Source organism: Molothrus ater, chromosome 5 (genome assembly GCF_012460135.2).
Source record: "Molothrus ater isolate BHLD 08-10-18 breed brown headed cowbird chromosome 5, BPBGC_Mater_1.1, whole genome shotgun sequence".
Lineage (NCBI taxonomy): Eukaryota > Metazoa > Chordata > Aves > Passeriformes > Icteridae > Molothrus > Molothrus ater.
The window spans coordinates 14,170,222-14,188,692 of record NC_050482.2 but is presented as its reverse complement, the minus strand read 5'-3'; the positions used below and the strand labels follow the sequence as shown (position 1 = coordinate 14,188,692).

Genomic DNA, 18,471 nt, shown 5'->3' with positions numbered 1-18,471 from the left:
CAGCGGCTGCCCCGGAGCTCGGCCCGGCCCGGAGCGGGTGCTGGTGCTGGTGCGGGCGGGAGTTCCCCCCGGGCCTGGGTTGGTGCCGGTGCCGGTGCCGCCTCTCCTTTCCCGGAACCGCGGCTGCCGAGAACCGAAACCGGGGCCGCTCCGCGCATGCGCGCCGCCCCCGCCCGCCTCGGCCCCGCCGCCCGCTCTGCCGAGCGCGCGCCGCTTGCTACAGGCAGAGGGCGCTCGCCGGCCGTGCGGTGACGTCACCGGGCGGGCCCCGCCCAAACCAAATGAAAGAGAACGTGCGGCGCGGGACGCTTCTCGCCCGCCCCTCCCCCTGCACCGGCCAGCGGCGGGACCAATCGGAGCCCCCGCCGCGCCCGGGCCCCTCCCCCTTTGCCGTGACGTCAGGGAACCGCCTTCGGTGGCAGAGCGGTCCAACCAATCAGCGTCCCCGCGCGCGCCCGCCCAGGCCGCGATCCCGTGTTTCCGCCCCGCCCCCTCTCTCCGTGCTCCCCCCGCTCAAAACGCCAGCGGTGGCGGCGGAGCCCGGTTCTGTCCGTGCGGGCGGCGGCACCTCCCGGGGCTCGGCGACATGGAGTGCGCTGCGGCGGGAGCCGAGTTCAACATCCTCCTCGCCACCGACTCCTACAAGGTGGGCACGGACAGCCGGGCGGGAGAGAGGGGGTCACCTCTGCGGACACCGGACCCGCCGGTGCGCGCCGTCCGCGGGACGCCGAGCCAGGCCGGTCCCGCCGCCACCGGCCCCCTGCCCTCCTGGCCGGGGTTGGGAGATCCCGCGGGGCGCCAGTGAGGGTGCCCGGCCTCACCCGGGCGGTGCGGGGGGAACGGCGCAGGCCTGGCCGGGGCTGCCCCTCTCGCCCCCGGCAGCCCCGAGCCGCTGCCCGCGGGGTGCCGGGGGCCGCGCAGCCGGGGGCGCAGCGGCGGCGCCAGAAAAGAAAGTGAAAGCGGGCGGGGTGGGCGCCGCCATCCCGCCGCCTCTGGGCGCGGGGGGCGGCCATGGCGGGCACGCGGGAGGCGGGGACCGCCCGGCCCCGAGCATCGTCCGGCCCCTGCCGGGCTGCCCGCCCCCCGCCCTGGCCGGGGTCGCGGAGGGCGCGCACGGCGCTGCCGCGGGGCAGCCGCTCCTTCCCTCTCCCGCGCCGCGTCCCTCCCGCCGTGCTCCGCTCCGCCGCTCCTGCCCGCGGTCGTGCGCCTGGCGGCGATGCAGCGCGCCCCGGGAACCGGCTGGCGCAAAATCCGTGTTCGCTAGCCCTGTGCTCAGCTCCCGGGCACTGCGGTGTCACATTCGCTCGGCGAGGTAGAGGTTAGAGCGGAGAGGCGCACGCACGGCCCTCCCTTCGTTTCCTGGAAATAGCGGGGCTGACAGCGGTGACAAAGTGCAGGCGCCCCGGGCCGGAGCTCTCTGCCCCGGCAGCGCCTGCCGTGCCTCGCCGCCCGTGTGCCCGGGCCGGAGCTCTCTGCCCCGGCAGCGCCTGCCGTGCCTCGCCGCCCGTGTGCCCGGGCCGGAGCCGCCGCTGCTCCTGCCCCTGTGCCGCGCTCATGGGAGCGCTCAGCATCCAGGTGCTGGGCGCAGCCCCCGTGTGACTCCCCCGCCGGGCTGGACACGGGTGCCCGGCCTCTCCGGGGCTGCAGGGATCACTTATTTCCTTCAGGAACTGCGTTGCAATGTCCACGAGGTTGTTGTAAACAAAACTACAGTAACAGTCCTGGTTGTCGTTGTAAAGCATTTATTGTGTTTTAGCTCTTTGAGCGTTGGGATGCTGGGACGAGTTTTCAGGGATGAGGGTACTTCTGGATAGAGGAATTGAAAAAGCAAAAGCTATGTTGTGACTAGCTCTTGTTACTGAGTAACTACCAAAGTACGAACCTCAGCAGTTGCTGACTTGTGGTGATATTATTATTACTATTATTTTCATTTTTGTTGTTATTACTATAAGTTACATCAAGACATAAAGAAAGTTAACAGCTATTGTTGCTGTTTGTGGGAACGAGTTTTGGGAGATGCTGATAAATCTTGGAGGACCTCAATCAGGGCATCCTGAGTCTGCAACTGAGGGCTTGCAAAGCTGCTTCCATTCTGAGTGTAATCTGACTACAGTGCTCTTTATGAACCAGGTTTAGGTGTTTGTTATCTAACTTATTCAGATATGGAAGATGCACTTTTTTCCATGTCTGAAACTAATCGCATTAAATACTGCAGGCCTGGATTAGAACAGTATCTACTTCAAATCTAATTTGCACACTACTTTTTCTAAATGCTCTGGGTGTGCTCCAGGATTGCTGGCAGTTCAGCACACTGGAGTGACATAAAACCAGTTTGCTTCTGTTGTGTTTGCTGTTTCATAGTATAGATGACTTGGTTACATTCCAGGAGTGGTAGAAATCTTAAAGAGGTCAAATAAAGGCCTGAGGTGTTTTCTGGGTTTTTTTCCCAGTTTAAAACCAAATTTGGATGAGGTTTTCTGTGGCAGCTTAGGAGCATTTTGTATTATATTTAGAACAGTTGCCCCCCTCCGTTGCTTTGTTAGGACTATTCAAATTGTCTGTCTTTCCATATGCTTTTTTCCAAATCTTAGGAATTGCAGTGTCTCTGAACAATGCTTAAACAAGTAGCTGCTCTTATCTTGTTAGGTAATATGAGCAAACATCACTTATCTTCTCCCTGGATGATACTGTCGTTTCCCAATCAATGAAACTCACTTAGTGAGAGCACTTTCAGTAAAACTGCACTAAAATATCTGGTAGTTTGCAATGTCAAGCTTTTTACAGGAGTTACCAAACACTCCTATTAGCAATTAAAACAACTGAGAGTTGATTGGGGAATTTTTTCTTTTTCTTTTGTTTAGATAGTTCTGCTGTATCCACAACTGTAGCATCTGTTTGTGTATGCAGAACTGTCTGTACATAACATTTAGACTGAGAAAAAACATGGATCAGCTCAGAAGTTTACATGGTGATCTAATTGCAGTAGATGCCAGTCCATACAAGCTAATGCTGGTGACAAAAATCACGTAGAAATAAACACCTGTATGGTATTTAAACAATACAGGTTTAAATACCATAAACACCATATGGTATGCAGACCATAGTGAGTGGTACCACCCCAGCTTAGGCAGTTGTCCATCAATAAAAAAGTTGTGGCATCTCAGGGTCATGTCTGTCACAACTTGTTAGTTTTAGTACTAGCTCCAGTGTCTGAGTTCTCTGTTGCTGCAGTTGGAAATTTGGGGTGAAAACACAACTCATTACTGTTTTAGTGCCTATACAATTTCAGAAACAAAGTAATTCAATAGGCAAAGATTTGTCTGTTGAGAGCCTATCCAGCCTCCCCTCCTTCTACACCATTTTCCTGTCTGCATGTGCATCATAGGACATTTCCTCTTAAACAGTAGAGATTATTAAATACTCAGTTTCAAAATCTTTCAAGTGTTTTTGAAAAACTGCTGAGTATCATGCTGATTGCTAGTAAAGTGAATATTCCTAGACAGGAGTAGTTCCCAGTAGGTGAGAATGCACTGGTTCCAGTACCGAGCTTCTATTATACACTGGAGCTTACTCAATTGTACAAGTGCTCCAGGATTTTGAGGCTTGGCTTCAAATTATACAGTTTATCTCTAAACACAATAACAAGATAAATGTTTTTACATCACTTAGATTCTTCTTCCTGTGTACTTTGTTCTGTATTCTTAAGCTTTTACAAATCCCCCAAAAGTATAATTGCTCCTGTATGCTGGGAATTATATGCCATCCCCTCAGAGTCTGGGCGTGGGCATTTGGTATAGTGTGTGTGCAACATGCTGATAAGTAACAGCAGTCCTTTTAATTCTTCTAATCATGAGACTCTCAAGAGATTCATCAATGCAGTGTTATCTGGGGAACCTCAATGTCTTAATGTGCACTAGAGCAATGGCATTTCTATTAGTGAAGTTTTCTACTGGTGATTTGGTATTACTGAAAACGGGAAGTATTTGAAGTTAAAATCCTTGTTGATAGAAAACTGCAAGTGAGGGGGTATCAGCTGGCTCCTTGAAAATCACTGTGTGTTGTGTGATGTCTTAGTCTTGTGTCTGCAGCAAGACACAATTTATATAGCTCCATCTATACAGCTAGCTATACAATAACATTATACAACCACATTATACAATATTCTATAGCAGTCTTACCCCTCTGAGCCAGCGGGGTTCTGTTACTGTCTGCCCTTCCCCATGAAAGGATCCATGCCCTCAGTGCCTCATTTGTCTGACATTGCTGACACACCTCCTCTGCATTTTCTTTCTCTCTGATTCCCAGTGCTCTGTTTAGCCTATATTTGTTTATTTCTGTACAGGCCAGAAATATTCCAGAGTATAGGTAGTCTGAAACGGTGTTGAGAGGATCAGCTTGGCAGAGCTGTGCTGTTCAGTGGGAAGACAGCCGTGACTGGCACGGACCAGGCCTGGGTTGGATGGACCATGAGCTGCAAGTGGGGAAAGGCTATTGACTGAACCTTGTTTGCTGCAGTAATAATTGCTTATTTTGCTTTTGCCAATGAGATCTGTTACTGTTGCTTGGCATGTTTCGTAATTAAGCTGATAGTTATAATAAGCTGCCGTGCAATTACTTCTTAGGAGGAGCTGACTTGCTATCTAGACTGTAAATTAGATCTATTTCAGAATTAATTTCTTTCTGGGTGCTTCATGGAAACCCAAAATGTATGTTTAAATTCTGTATCCCTTACATGTTGAATTTTAAGTATTTGTCACTTCAGATGACTTTTTACTCTGTGTGGATGTAGGAGAGCACTGAGTTCTGAAGCCCTTCACGTGAGTGTGTGTTTATTCTAGGCTCTGACAGCCTGTATATTCTTTATTTAGAAGACTAGAGGTATGTGAGGAAGAAACATGAGTACTCTTTAGCCTGCTGGATTTGACTAGTACTTAATGACTGCAAAATATTCTTTACAACAGCCCATATTTTTTTTTCTTAATTACAATCTTGTGGTGGGAGTGTGAGTGTTATCTCCTGTAATTCTGCCAGTGGAAAGCATCGGAAGCGTCTGGCTCGACACTCCTTGTAAGACACAATCTTCACACTCTCTAGATTCCTTATTTTCCAAGTTTTGATTTGCAGTCACACGGTCCTGCTACAAACCCCAAGACACCATTGCTCAAAAGGAGCACTGCAACTGTACAGTATTCAGATAATCTTTAAATTAATGGGAAGCAGCCCTTCTAGAACCAGTGCAGCTTTCATTGTTGAAAGGTAAATGTTTTTCCTTTTTCATTAAGGAGCAGGAAACTTACCACAGTGTGTGTGGTAGTACAGCAGACTAGTGACAAATGTGTAGAAAGTAAACATAAGGCATTTTGTCATCTCTTTTGTGATAGTCTTGGATGTAAAACTGCTGGCTTGACTGAGGTAATTTTCTTCCTAGTAGCTGGTATGAGGCTATGTTTTGGATTTGTGCTGAAAACAATGCTTATAATTCAGGGATATTTTTGATTTTGCTGAGTAGTGCCTGCACAGAGTCAAGGCCTTTTCTGCTTCATACACCATCCCACCAGCAAGAAGCTGGGAGGGGACACCAGGACAGCTGACCCCAGCTGACCCAAGGGATATTCCATACCACATGACATCATGCTTAGTGAATAAAGCTGGGCAAAGAAGGAGTAAAGGGGGAATATTTGGAGTAGTGGCATTTGTCTTCCCCAGTAAATGCTACACAGGCTGGAGCCCTGCTTTTCTGGGAATGCCTGAACACCTGCCTGCCCGTGGGAAGTGATGAATGAATTCCCTGTTCTGCTTTGCTTACATGCAGAGAAGTTTTGCTTTCCCTATAAGACTGTCTTTATCCCAACCCATGAGTTTTCCACTTTTATCCTTTGGATTCTCTCTCCTGTCCCACTGGCAGGAATGAGTGAGTGACATTTGAGGCTTGGTTGCCAGTTAGGGTTAAACCACAGCAAAAACCATGAAAGTCTTTAGTGGTAAAGCAATCAACTGCAAATTGTGGCTGTTTTTAAGCACTGTGTTTTGTCTGAGAAATTTAGAACACTTTTAGTTCTAGTGCTTACACTTGACCTTGTGTTTTAAATAAATGTGGACCTGGTCATGTACAGCAGCTCTGCTATAATGTGCAGCTTCCATAGGAATTCAGTTGTTTGCATGTGCTTTCCTTATTTTTCATAGTACTGACTGGTCTCTTAACTTCTTTTTTCTCACCTCTGGTCATCTTATTTTTCAGTACACATATAAGAAATGATGGATGAACTCAAATATGGAGACATTAGAAGTGGTACAAAGTCATCATTCAGTCATAACCTCCATTAGCTTATCTCTCTCATCTCATAAGAGCTGATCTCTCCCAATATTCTCACTTTGGTTCTTGAACATTGTCTCATTCCTGTGCATTTTAATAAGGGGTCTGGAGCCTCTCTAAGGCTTTTTTTTTCCCCTATGGTAATCTGAAGCTCATGTAATCAAAATAGTAAGATTCTACTTGACTCTTAGATTACTTTTTTTAACTCACTTAAGAATGTCTTGCACTTTACCTGCTGTTGTTGGATGCCCTTTCTCTTGAATTATTAAAGCTTGATTCTTCTGGCATTTCCTCTCTTGTTCAAATAAATTTATCATTTAACCATACTGGCTTTTGGTTTGGTTTTCATTTCCACTGTCACAGTGTGCATTCCTTCTGTGATTGCTTGAATGCTACCAAAGCATCCCTGTGGAATATAACTGTTAGTCACAGTTGTGTTGGGTTTTTTCCTGAAGAGGCTCACAATGCCTTATCACTGCTGTAAATTACCTCATCTCAGTGAGGTACATCTGATAGAGCAGTGCCTTTGCTCCTAAGTCCTGGTTCATCTCCTTATTGTTGCTAATAATGCTGTTTTCCATGTAGATTGTTGGCAGACTTTGCTTTTCGCTGCTCTGTTGGCTAAATCTCCTAAAGGTTTAGGTAAAGCAGTATTGCATCCATGGCCTCTTTCCATAATGTTTGTAAATAATATGTAATACCACAATTCATGGAGGTCTAGGGGTGCTTTGCAGAAGTCTCCCTGGTGTAAATACCAGCAGTACCACTGCACTAAAATTGTCTAACTCAGCAAGGCATACTGGGGGTGAGGATCCCCAAATGTCTCTTGCAGATCAGGGCTTGCAGTGCAGTGACCAGCCTGTGCTTTGGCCCCTGTGCTGCAGACCTGCAGTGTCCTGGCCAAGTGGCCCCGGGTCCAGGCCATGCTACCTCTGCCTTACCTGCCACCTGTCCCTCTGAGTCCTCGTGGTTGTGGCTGTGTGGCACCATGGGTGCAGTGGCCAGGTTGTTCTGTACCCATTTAGCACTAAGGATTTTTCAAAATAGCTGCAGAAAGTTCAAATATTGTCTTACTTGAACTGGTATCATCTTATCACGTGAGAGTTACAGTGCAGGCAAGATCCTGCTGGGTAAATGTTTGGGGGTTTGCTTTCTGCACTGTGGACAGGGCTTGGAAGCATCTTTCTGATGGTTCATGTTGGCATCTGACCTAGGGGGGCATCAGGAATTACCACCAGTGGAGATTTTGGCCACACCTGACTTCTCATGTCCTATCAGTTTTTCCCATGTTTTCAAATGGTTGAATTACATTAGGCTTAAATAATGTTTTAAAGTGAGTTTGTCATGATATCCTGTACAACAAAACTTGTAGATTGTAAGAATATTTATATTTTTATGTCAAATATCTATCTAGCATAGAAAAATGCAGCATTTACCTCAGTCATCCCTAGTTTATGATGAATACCCATTAATTCCTTTTTCTTAAAATGTAACTCTTAATGTTCGGGGTGGTTTTTTGATGATCTAAATGCAATTTGTGGTTTATGTTTTTTCCCTCAAAAAACTTGATTTAATTAAATAGATGTAGTCCTTGTTGAAAGTATTCTTTGTGCAGAATATACCTTTATTTGCATTAAATTAAACAAGGAGCTATCACAACTGGAATAAAAGTGCTCTATTTCAGTCATAGTACATAATCTTGTAGGTAGTAGTGCCAAAGCTGTTTGTCATATGTTTTATAGACAAAACCTAAACCACAGCCTTTGAACTAAACATCAAAAGGCCTTTGAAGATACTTGGGAGAGTTGTTTTCTTGTAAGGGTCTCTTAATCCCAGTAGAGGCTTTTGTTTGCTTTTCTGTTTGTTGGTTAGGGTTTTTTTCTTCCTGAAGAAAAGGGATTTCCTACTGACTTTATAGTCACCCCTGCTTATCAAGAGCTCGTCTATGCAAGTCCTGCTTCTGTCATCCCCTAACTGAAAGCACAGAGTTCTCAATACTGCCTTAATCTCTTAAGTCACATAAAATTTAATATCAAATATTGTACATTGCTTTTGGTTGTTCTTTCTACTCTCCTTTAGGACACAGAAAGATGCAAGTCTTCATCAGACAACAAGGATCAGGCATTTTTGAAGCATAGTTTTCATTGTCCAAGTGCCTTATAGTGTTGTGTCAGTTTTTTTCTCGTTGGTTGGTTTTTGTTTTCAATTGCATTCTTTGTGTCTTCTGTGAACTGTTCGCACTCCTAGACCTTGACCTTTTTTTCCACACTTTTTTTTTACCACCAGGCATTTTACTACATGCCAAGCCTCCTGACCACCACTGTGGCAGATAGGTACTATTTCCCCATGTAGAAACCCAGAAATGACAGCTAGTACAATCAGCTGCTGTGACATTTTGTGGGCAGTCTGAATCTGCCCTCCTTGAGTTTAAAACCATCACTCCTTGTCCTGTTGCTACAGGCCCTGCTAAAAAGTGTGTCCACATCTTATTTATAAGCCCCCTTCAAGTAGCCAGTGGTTGGGAAGTGTGGTACTTTTAAGATTGTGATTGTGCCTTTAAATATTGAGTAGTATTTTAAAGGGTGTCTCAGCTTTGTAGGTAAAACTAACAACTTTGTGGAATGACAAATGAAGTATCATTAAAATTACAGCTGTAAGGTTTGCTCAGATGTAAATATTTTAATTGCTAGGGACGTGTATTTTCACTGTTTAAATAGATTTTAATGTGTGAAGAATATAATGGAATACCATACATGTGACTTGCAAAGTTAGTTCCTTATCTCTTTCAAGTACTTACAGCAACTTAATTGATAAAATTATATTTCTGTCGAACACGAAACTTTCATATATGTTTTAATCCCTAGAAGTAACTATCTACTGGACACTAGCTAGTATGTATTTTCAGGTTAAGATCTAATCTTACATCAGAAAAGATAGCTAAACCTGTGATGCAATGTTTGAGAAACCTGAGTGGGGTTGAAACTGTCAGCAAGGAAGTCAGGAGGAGCTGTGTCCCGAGGTATGCAATATAAAGGATAAATCTGTTAGCATTTCAGCCTGATTTCAACTCTAAAGTTTTGCTTTGCAGCCAGAGCACTGTTTTGTGATCATTCTTCAAAGCAGAGCTAGAATAAGTCCCTAAAAGAATGTACTTAAATGCAATAAGGAAAGGTGGCACCAGCTCAGTGGGTGCAGTGTGCACCCTAAGTTAATTTGGGCCTGTAACCATTTTGACAAAGAGAAACATTTAGCAGGAGGAGATGCCTTTGAACTGTCAAAGTCGAATGTATTTTCCAGATGTGAGCAGAAGATCACACAGAAATCTGTGCAATGTAGGTGTTGGCTTCAATAACTTGCCCATAGTTAGTAAGTTGTATAAACTTATCAAAAGATCTCTGAGTGTCCTGTCTTGTGCAGGTATAGTTTTCATTGTTTGAACTATTGTGATGAGAACAGCAGCATTGCATTGCTTTGCTTTGCTCTCGAGCTTGCCACAAGGAATTGAGATATTCATGTGGAAAATTGGTCCTGGGACATGTGCTGTGTACACTTGCAGCTGCTGAGCTGTGTCAAGCCTTTACTCTGAAGTCACAAACTCAAAAGTCCAGTACCAGTTGTAAAAATGAGCAAAATTTTTCATGAGGTTGCTGTAACTTATCTTGGTGGCACCAGTGCAAAGGGGAGGAGTTCCCACTCTGTGTCTTTACAGTGCATGGACATTCTAAGGATTTGTTACAGGATCTTTTTCTCAGAGTGCATTTAATACAATTTAATACACAATATGTATGTGTTCATATACCCACTAATTAGAAAGACATGGCGCCTATTTTTGTCTGCTCCATAGTAAAGAAGAGAAGATGGTGTGTGTGTGTTTTCTTTTGTGCAGGGATTTCGTTTTCCTTTAAATGTGGTGATATCATGCAGAGAGTTTTCTTTGAGCTGGCAGTGTGATGTACTTCTTGGAAGTTCTGTACAGAACTAGAAAAGGGCATGTTATAATTTGTGAAGTGAGACATTTATTAATAGCTAGAACTAAATCTAAAAGCTAGTTTTTGTCTTTGGGTCTAACATTGCTACTCTTAGGCATTCTGCTTTTGAGTGGCTGTGGAATTGTAACAGAATAGGTTTGTGCTCCATTAAATGCCTGTGGTGCCATGCTTTGTTTGAAGGCAGGGCAGAAAACGTGCAGTGACAAGCTTGGGTTTTATTTGATTGGCCTTGTAAACCTCATACAAGCAAAGACAATGGAATGATCTTTAAATTGACCTTTCTTGAGTGTTTCCTTGCAGCATTGGAAACACAACCATAACAGCCTTGTGCTGGTATAGGAGAACCAGAAATTCAGTTGAGTAGCTCATTGTCCAATCTGAGTCAAATACTCAATTTAAATGACATTTGAGAGGAGAAGGGAAACTGTCCTTTTAAAATCCTTTAACATACAGTTTTAGGAATACAGGTAAAGCAACCTTCAAATATTTTTCTTTGAGGCTGTTGGAGATATATTTAAAAAATCAGGACAAGAAGGGAGAAACAGTAAAACTATCCCTTTTCCAATTCCTTGTGGCATTAGAAACAGAAAATTTTAAGGTTATTTTGAGTAAGTAACAGCAAGAAACATATAATGAATTAATACTCTAACCTGTAAATATGGGAGTTTGAAAAATATTCAGACAGGAGTTTCCAACCGTTTGAATTTTGTTCTGATGCACAGTGGTGCTTTCTCAGTTGTAGGAACAGTTTTTCCTTATTGAATGTATAGACTTGTTCACAGACTTCCCATCATAATTTAAGAAAACTCTTGATACCTTCAACTTTGGGGATACTTTACCTTGATTTGTGTATTCTGTAATTTAAACATTGATAGTACCAAGTTTCTGTCATTGTGTATTCTTTTTGTTCAGTATGGAATTAAGGATTTTGCATGGAGTTTGCTTTTTACACATTAGGAGATGAAATTGTACAGGTTTAAGGTTTTAAGTGTTTATTAGAGCGTACTTGTTTCAAATGCTGTTATTACTCAAAGTAAATTTCTGGCTAAATTTATTATCAGGAGCTCTGAAAAGCTGTAATAGTTGAATTCAGCTCAGCATTATGTGTTTTATGACCAGTTTCCATGTAATATAGGCAGCAACTTCTCATGCTTCCTTTATGTGAACTTTTTCAAATTTTGAAAAAAAAGCCCATTTAGCAAACTTTGTAGGGAGGCACAAACCTCAGGTAGATTTTAGCAGCTTTACTGACAGTAACAGGTTTGTGAACTGGCTTTGGTTGTAACCAGAGTTTGAGAGACCCACTCTGCTCACTGGGAATGGGACACATGGGTAAAGGCCATTGCCACTGCCTTCTTCAGTCAGGGTGGCTTTATCTGAGCTATGGGATGGTGGGGGGGCTGCAAAACTGAACTCAGATACAAGCAGGTGTTTGGTAGAGGCATGGAATTTTGTGCTTGCTGTAGCTATTAGGCTTGGTGTGCTGGAGCAAAAACTGACCTGGCACATTGGCACTCAGTGCTGCTCCTGAATCCTAGCCAGTCTTTCCCAGTTAATCAAAGCCAGGTCACCAGGGGAGGGGAAGAGTAACCTCGGGAAAGAAGACTTGATAAAGAAGCAAGGAGTAACAGAGGGAAGACAGTCCTTGGAACTGAAAATTGAAAAAGGTTAAAAGCCTGGAAATTCTGTAAATACTTGTGTAGAATGTGAATGGATAAATAATCACAGTTCAGAAGAGCTGGGAGTTATATTTAATGTACAAATATGATTTCTCTTGTGCTTTGTAGTGATGTTTTGAGTTCTTACTGAATTTTTTCTTGATGTAGGTTACACACTACAAGCAATATCCACCGAACACAAGCAAAGTATATTCCTACTTTGAATGTCGTGAAAAGAAGACTGAAAATTCCAAATTAAAGAAACTGAAATATGAAGAAACAGTTTTTTATGGCTTGCAGTACATTCTGAATAAATATTTAAAAGGTAATTGTCTTAAATTCCAGTAAAACCTTTTCTCTAATTAAATGTCTAACTTTTTTTCAAGCTTGTAGTCTTACAGTTGAAACAATTTCAGGTTATCCTGATACACCACAAGTAGTGACATGCATAATATCTTATTTATGTGATTGTGAAAAAAGCTATCCACCCTCATAAATTGGTATTAACTTCTTAATCCAGACACCTCTCTACTCTACACCTCACCTTATTTATGCCAGTGGTGTATTAAAACTGAAAAGGTGTTCCTGCTCCAACTTCAGGGGGCAAAATTGAAATGAATGGAAAGAGACCAAAGCTGTGCATAGAGTCACAAGCAGAGAGAAGATTTGATGGAAAATACTCTTTGCATTTTGAACATTAACTTCAGTTCTGTATTTGCTGGTTTGTTTACTGTGTAAACCAATAATGGTTTTAAATTTCCTTAAATTAAATTTTAATTTTCCTTAAATTTTGGATGTCCCTCACCTTAGATCATTGAGTATGGCAGCTACATGTGAAAATGGTTTCTGTACTGATAATTTTAAGAGTAACATCTGAAAATTCTTTGGTGAACTTTAAGATCTTTTTTGCTTTTTTGCCTTATGTACAAATATCACCTGTTCTGACCTGAGTGCATGTTGCCTTCTGCCAAGCTTTAAAGGAAAACTTTAGTTAAATGTCTTACATGTTTTTGTCTTGATCCAATCAACATCTCTGCCAATTCCACCCAAGACTGAAATTCCATAATAATCAAAACACTTGATCATTTTGTTTTTGCCTTTAGCAATCTGAGGGTTGTTCTCTAAGGTAGATGACTGCCCTACAGCAGCAGCATGCTAATTCAAATAATGTGGTGAGTGTGCTGGTTCCTAGCACAAGTGGTCAGTCAAAGGTTGGTTGCAAAGTCTCTCCATGGGGATTCCCCCTGGAATGGCACAGCCTAACCCTTGTGCTAGATATGTCCTTGCTGCATGTACCAGCTTGCACAATCAACACATTCCTCTGTGAAAAGCACTGCTGTTCAACCTCTTGACTGGTTTTTGACTGTCATAAAAGAGGAACAATCTCAAAATTTTCCTGAGTCATCTGCAAACCACAAGTGTATTTTACCCTCATGGTTTCTTGAGCATTCTAATCTGTATAATAAGTTAAAGTTTGATTTAAACATTCTGCATTTGACGTTTCCTTCATATCTTTGTTGAAGGCAAAGTAACTTTGCTGTGCCTGAACCTTTTTGTTATTTATTTTATCAGTTGATGAATATTGCAAGTTTCTAAGCTTTAATCTGTTTCTGAAACTCCAGGTAAAGTGGTGACCAAAGAGAAAATCAAGGAAGCCAAAGAAGTATATAGGGAGCATTTTCAAGATGATGTCTTCAATGAAAAGGGATGGAACTATATTCTAGAGGTAAAAAAATTTGCTAAAATAGTTGGAGATCATTGTGAAGGATTTCTGAATCAACAGTAGAATAAATATGGCAGTCTCTCCTTTTAATCTTGATAGTAAAGACTGGATAAATTTAGCTTTTCATGTTTAGAGTAGAGGGAGTAGCAGCTGTCAAAGAATAATCATATAATTGTAATTCCTTAGAGAAAAGTAATTTCCATCCTTTCCGATGCCAAACGCGGCTTTGCAGGTAATGAGGATTTATGGCTGCCGTCAGCCAGCTCCTGTGAGTGAGTGGGGGCTCCTTGGCAGCTCTCCATGTGTGATGCAGCACTCAGTGCTTGCCTGCATCATTTACATTTCTCTCTCTAACTAGTCATTACAGTGTTTAATGCAGAAAGCATTGCAACTTCTTGGCTGTATAAATAGCTGGAGAAAATACACATTTGTTCAGTTGTTTTATAAATTTTTCAGAGATATGAGTGTGGATTTTATTATAAAATACAAGGCTTGAGCACTTCTGACACAAAACCTTTCAACTTTAGTCTTTTCACAATTATCCTTTTCCCCTTTTGTTTAAAAAGTGTTAGGCTTCAAGTAATTGCAGACATCTCTTCTCTGTAAAAGCAGCAGATTCAGACTAATAGCATTTATCAGAGATGTACTAATCTCTGCAGAGTAATTAAATGCTTAGTTACATTGTGGGTTTTGGTGAGTGAATATTTTTGGCATTTGAAAGCCCCTTTTTTAGTCCTCTGCATTTATATTTCCCTGGATACCCTAATTGTATGTACTTTTATGGTGGCATCTCTTTGTTAATGTATCTGGGTGTTACCCTGCCACTGGGGTGGACCATAGGTGGGCAAGAGAAGAGTGATTTTCAATTAAGTGTTGCAAATGGCAACAAGGTAAATAAACCCACAGTTTTCTAAGAGGGAGTTATGGAGAGGTTTGTGGAGGACTTGCATCCAATTCAACTAACTACAAATGTGAATTCAATCCATATTTGTGTTTAAGCTACATTATACATTGTGAACTGCTTTCATCTGTGTTAAAGTAAGCTTGATCCCTCCTTGGATAAACAGAATTAATACACTTTTAATTTTGCATGTCTGTCCTCACTGATTTGTAATGTGGCTTGACTAAGTCCATTCAACTTTTGTTCTAGTCAAAATAAACATTCCTGGATACCTTCTGTGTATGTTTATGCCTTTGTCAAACTTTCTTATTAAAATTGTGTGTGTGTGTATTTATATATACAAGAACCCAAATATGGTTTTCATGTCTTGATCTCATATGCTGGTGGCTCTCAAACTGGAAGGGTATGTACTCTTTGAGTCTGTGTGTGCCCTTTATGCACAGAATTCCTGCTCCCAGAATTCTAGTGTTTGTTCACACACCTGCCACTGTTCCTCCCTAGCTCAGTTCCTCAGGTGAGGTAGGGAAAGTGGAGGGTGCAGTGGCTGTGGGAGGGAAGTGCCAGGATGGATTTGAAATGTACACCCATCAGTTTGGACTTGAGAGTAAATGAATGGGTAAATACTGATAGGGTGAAGGGCTGGCAGAAAGAAAGGGATTTCCTGGAGAACAGTGGGCTGGTGTAAAGGCTGGAAGTTGGCAGGAATCAGTGATGAGTGATAGAGACAGAAGTCCTAAACTGTACAAGTCAAGTCTATCCAAAACTTTTGCAAAGGGCAATAATACAGAGCCATGGCATGATACCATTTTTTCCATGGGCAAAATCAACACCTACAGCAACTTTGAAATCTTTTTATTCTTTTTTTCACTTAACTATACTTTTGCCTTTATTGAATTGTGAATAAACTATTTTGAGCCTTTTTGAAGGCTTTGTTGTCTTTTGTTAATCCATTATCTTCAAATCTGACAACTAGACCCTGTGTGGTATATAAACACAGTTTGCTTCACGTTATTACATTTTTGAATAAACTTTTAAACTGTAAGGTAGAAGAGATTTCTGATGTCTGTTGAGTGCTGGAGAATGTTTTGGTGCTACTTATGAATCTGTAATTTCTCTGAATTGATGCAATTTTTGTTGCCTTTAACAGGATATCTCATGGGAAGCTTTCTGTCAAAATATATTACCATCCAAAACATTTTCAGTATTGCCAGTACAGCTTGCAGAGCTCTTTCTGAAAGTTATAATTAGTCCTTTAGAGTTGCTATTTGCAACTCTACTCTTTTTCAAAGGGTATATTTTACACAATGTTTAGTCCTTTGAGGATAAAAGACTGACAAAGGAATTACATTCCAATGGAAGACTTCATGTTTAAGAAGTTTCAGTAATTAAGATGAAAATATTCTCTAAAATAGTTATTAAATGGATCCTGCTGTAATAAATGAACAAAGCACACATTCATACTAAGCAAAACTAGTGGGTTTTAAAAAAATATGAATAGCAGCTAAACTTTTTTTAGCTTACTACATGTCAAAGCATTGAAGAAAATGAGTAGTGAGTATTTCTCATTCTGTGGGTAAAACTTAGGTATTTAATGCTTAAGTTCTCTACCCCTGGGCTCTATTTGCCCAAGGAATACAACTGATAACCATATTTTGTTTTGATAAAGAGACTGAGTTTTAAGTTACATGATTTTTGTCCTTTTTAAAAAATATGGATTTTTAAAATTTATTTCGACTGGTGGGTTTATTTTTAGAGTTGAAAGAAATTAAGAAGAAAGCTCTTATTTACTCCTAGCCTTCTGTTCATTGTGGTTAAATCAAAGAGCTGTAGGTCCTAATCTTTCCTGTTGTCTAACAACATTTCTGTCCCTTACACAGAAATATGATGGCCATCTTCCCATAGAAATAAAGGCTGTTCCTGAGGGCTCTGTAATTCCCAGAGGAAATGTTCTTTTCACAGTAGAAAACATAGATCCAGAGTGCTACTGGCTCACAAACTGGATTGAGGTAAGTTGGAAATTTAACACCATTTTTCTAAGTAAATATTAGTGCACTTAAAGCTTGAATCCTGTATTGTTTTACGGGAAATCTTTGGCAACTTTCATTTTCTATTTTAGTTCTTTTCTGTAGTCATCTTACACAGACCTTTCTCCCCCACCTGGCAAAGGATCATAATTACAAAAATAATAGTACAGGAAATTCACAGCAGTACTTTTATCCATAAAAAAGGAGGATGGGGGGAACTGTGTGTCAGTAGTTAGCTAGTGATAACTCCTGGGAAGGTCAATACCTTGCCTACCTTATAAAGGCTAATTACTTAAGCCCTAAAGCAAACTGTTGGAGGCATCAGTACTTTCTGAACAGGGAATGAAAATAAATAGACCTTTTTGTGCCTGAATGAATGCCAGCTTGGCATTGTCAAGCTCTAAACAAATATGCAACTAATATTATGATGGATTTTGTTTTAGACAATTCTTGTGCAGTCATGGTACCCAATCACAGTGGCTACAAACTCTAGAGAGCAGAAAAAGATTTTGGCCAAATATTTGCTGGAGACTTCTGGCAGCTTGGAAGGACTGGAATATAAACTGCATGACTTTGGCTACAGAGGAGTTTCTTCACAAGAGGTAAAACTGCTTGTCTAACAATTGGAAAAGTCTGATTGTTCCTAGCTGTGAGGAGTTGTAGATGTGTCTGTTAACCCCTGTGGCCCTGCTCTGCCCTGAAATGGTGAATGCACAGAGCACTGTGTTTGGGCTAAGTGTGGAGGGGGAGGTCTGGCACAGGGGTGGATACAATGTCTGAGCTGTGAGCACTGGACTGGGAGAGGTTTTCTCTGTATTCCCAGTGTAAGTGAATGAAGGGAATATTAGTGAAGTGGGAATTGAGTCAAGGTCTTGCTGTTACAAACCAGTGCTGGGTGGTGACTGGAGGCTTCTGTATCTGGCATGGAAACTGACAGTTGCATCTTCTTCAGACTGCAGGAATAGGAGCTTCAGCTCACTTGGTGAACTTCAAAGGAACAGACACTGTAGCAGGAATTGCATTAATTAAAAAGTACTATGGTACAAAAGATCCAGTTCCAGGATATTCTGTTCCAGCTGCTGAACACAGGTAAGATACTAGTCTAAGCTTTTGTAATATTGGCTTAACAAAATGTGATTATTTTCTTACCCCTCTTTGTATCCAGAAATATATCATACAGTATTAGCCATGACTGATCCAGCTGTTGAAGCTGCAGTTCTGTACTGATGCCTCTGTATGTTCTAGGGGCACATAAGTAGCATGCTTGTTCTTAGCTATAAATGTATTTTAAATGTTTTTAACTTTAACCTTCTTATCAGTTCTTTTTAGAGTAAGCTTGAAGGTTTATAGTCTATAGATATTGAGAATTCACACTATGAAGTTCAAATTTTGTTTTAAATATTATTTAAATATTATATTGTCAATATAAATTGACAAACTCTGTCAGTTATACATGTGAGTTACAGTTCTGGACTCTCACTGTTCATGTTCTCCCTCCAGAAGAGGCAGTTGCTCTCAAGCTTCTCATCAGTGTAACTTGTAATGGTGAATCCTTGCTATATCACTAAGAATGGTGAATGAGTTTTTAAGAGTAAGGAAATTGGCCTCCAACATTTGGGAGTGAGAGCTCTTACTTTATTCAAATCCATGTCCTGTACAGGGTTGGGAGTGAATGCAAATCCTTGAATTTCGGTTGCATGTCTACGCACTGAAATGAGAATATAAAACAAGGTTGGTTTTGTGTTTCACAGTGAGCACAAAACCCAGTTAAATATTTACTATTGATTTGAAATAGTTGTTATTCACTTAGGATTGCCAGAAAGGCTTACATGAATAGCCCTTCTAGGGTAGTGATCATCTTTA

General features: G+C 41.8%; 1 protein-coding gene across 1 annotated transcript in view; it reads left to right on the top strand.

The window, feature by feature from the left end:
- The first annotated feature begins 520 nt into the window (after nt 1–520).
- NAMPT (nicotinamide phosphoribosyltransferase) overlaps nt 521–18,471 on the top strand; it is a 30,837-nt gene continuing 12,886 nt past the window's right edge. The window contains exons 1-6 of the mRNA XM_036400949.2: nt 521–646; nt 12,129–12,285; nt 13,583–13,686; nt 16,462–16,590; nt 17,052–17,210; nt 17,561–17,697. Of these exons, the coding sequence (XP_036256842.1) occupies nt 587–646; nt 12,129–12,285; nt 13,583–13,686; nt 16,462–16,590; nt 17,052–17,210; nt 17,561–17,697 (746 nt within the window). The 5' untranslated portion in view covers nt 521–586. The remainder of the gene's footprint in view (nt 647–12,128; nt 12,286–13,582; nt 13,687–16,461; nt 16,591–17,051; nt 17,211–17,560; nt 17,698–18,471) is intronic.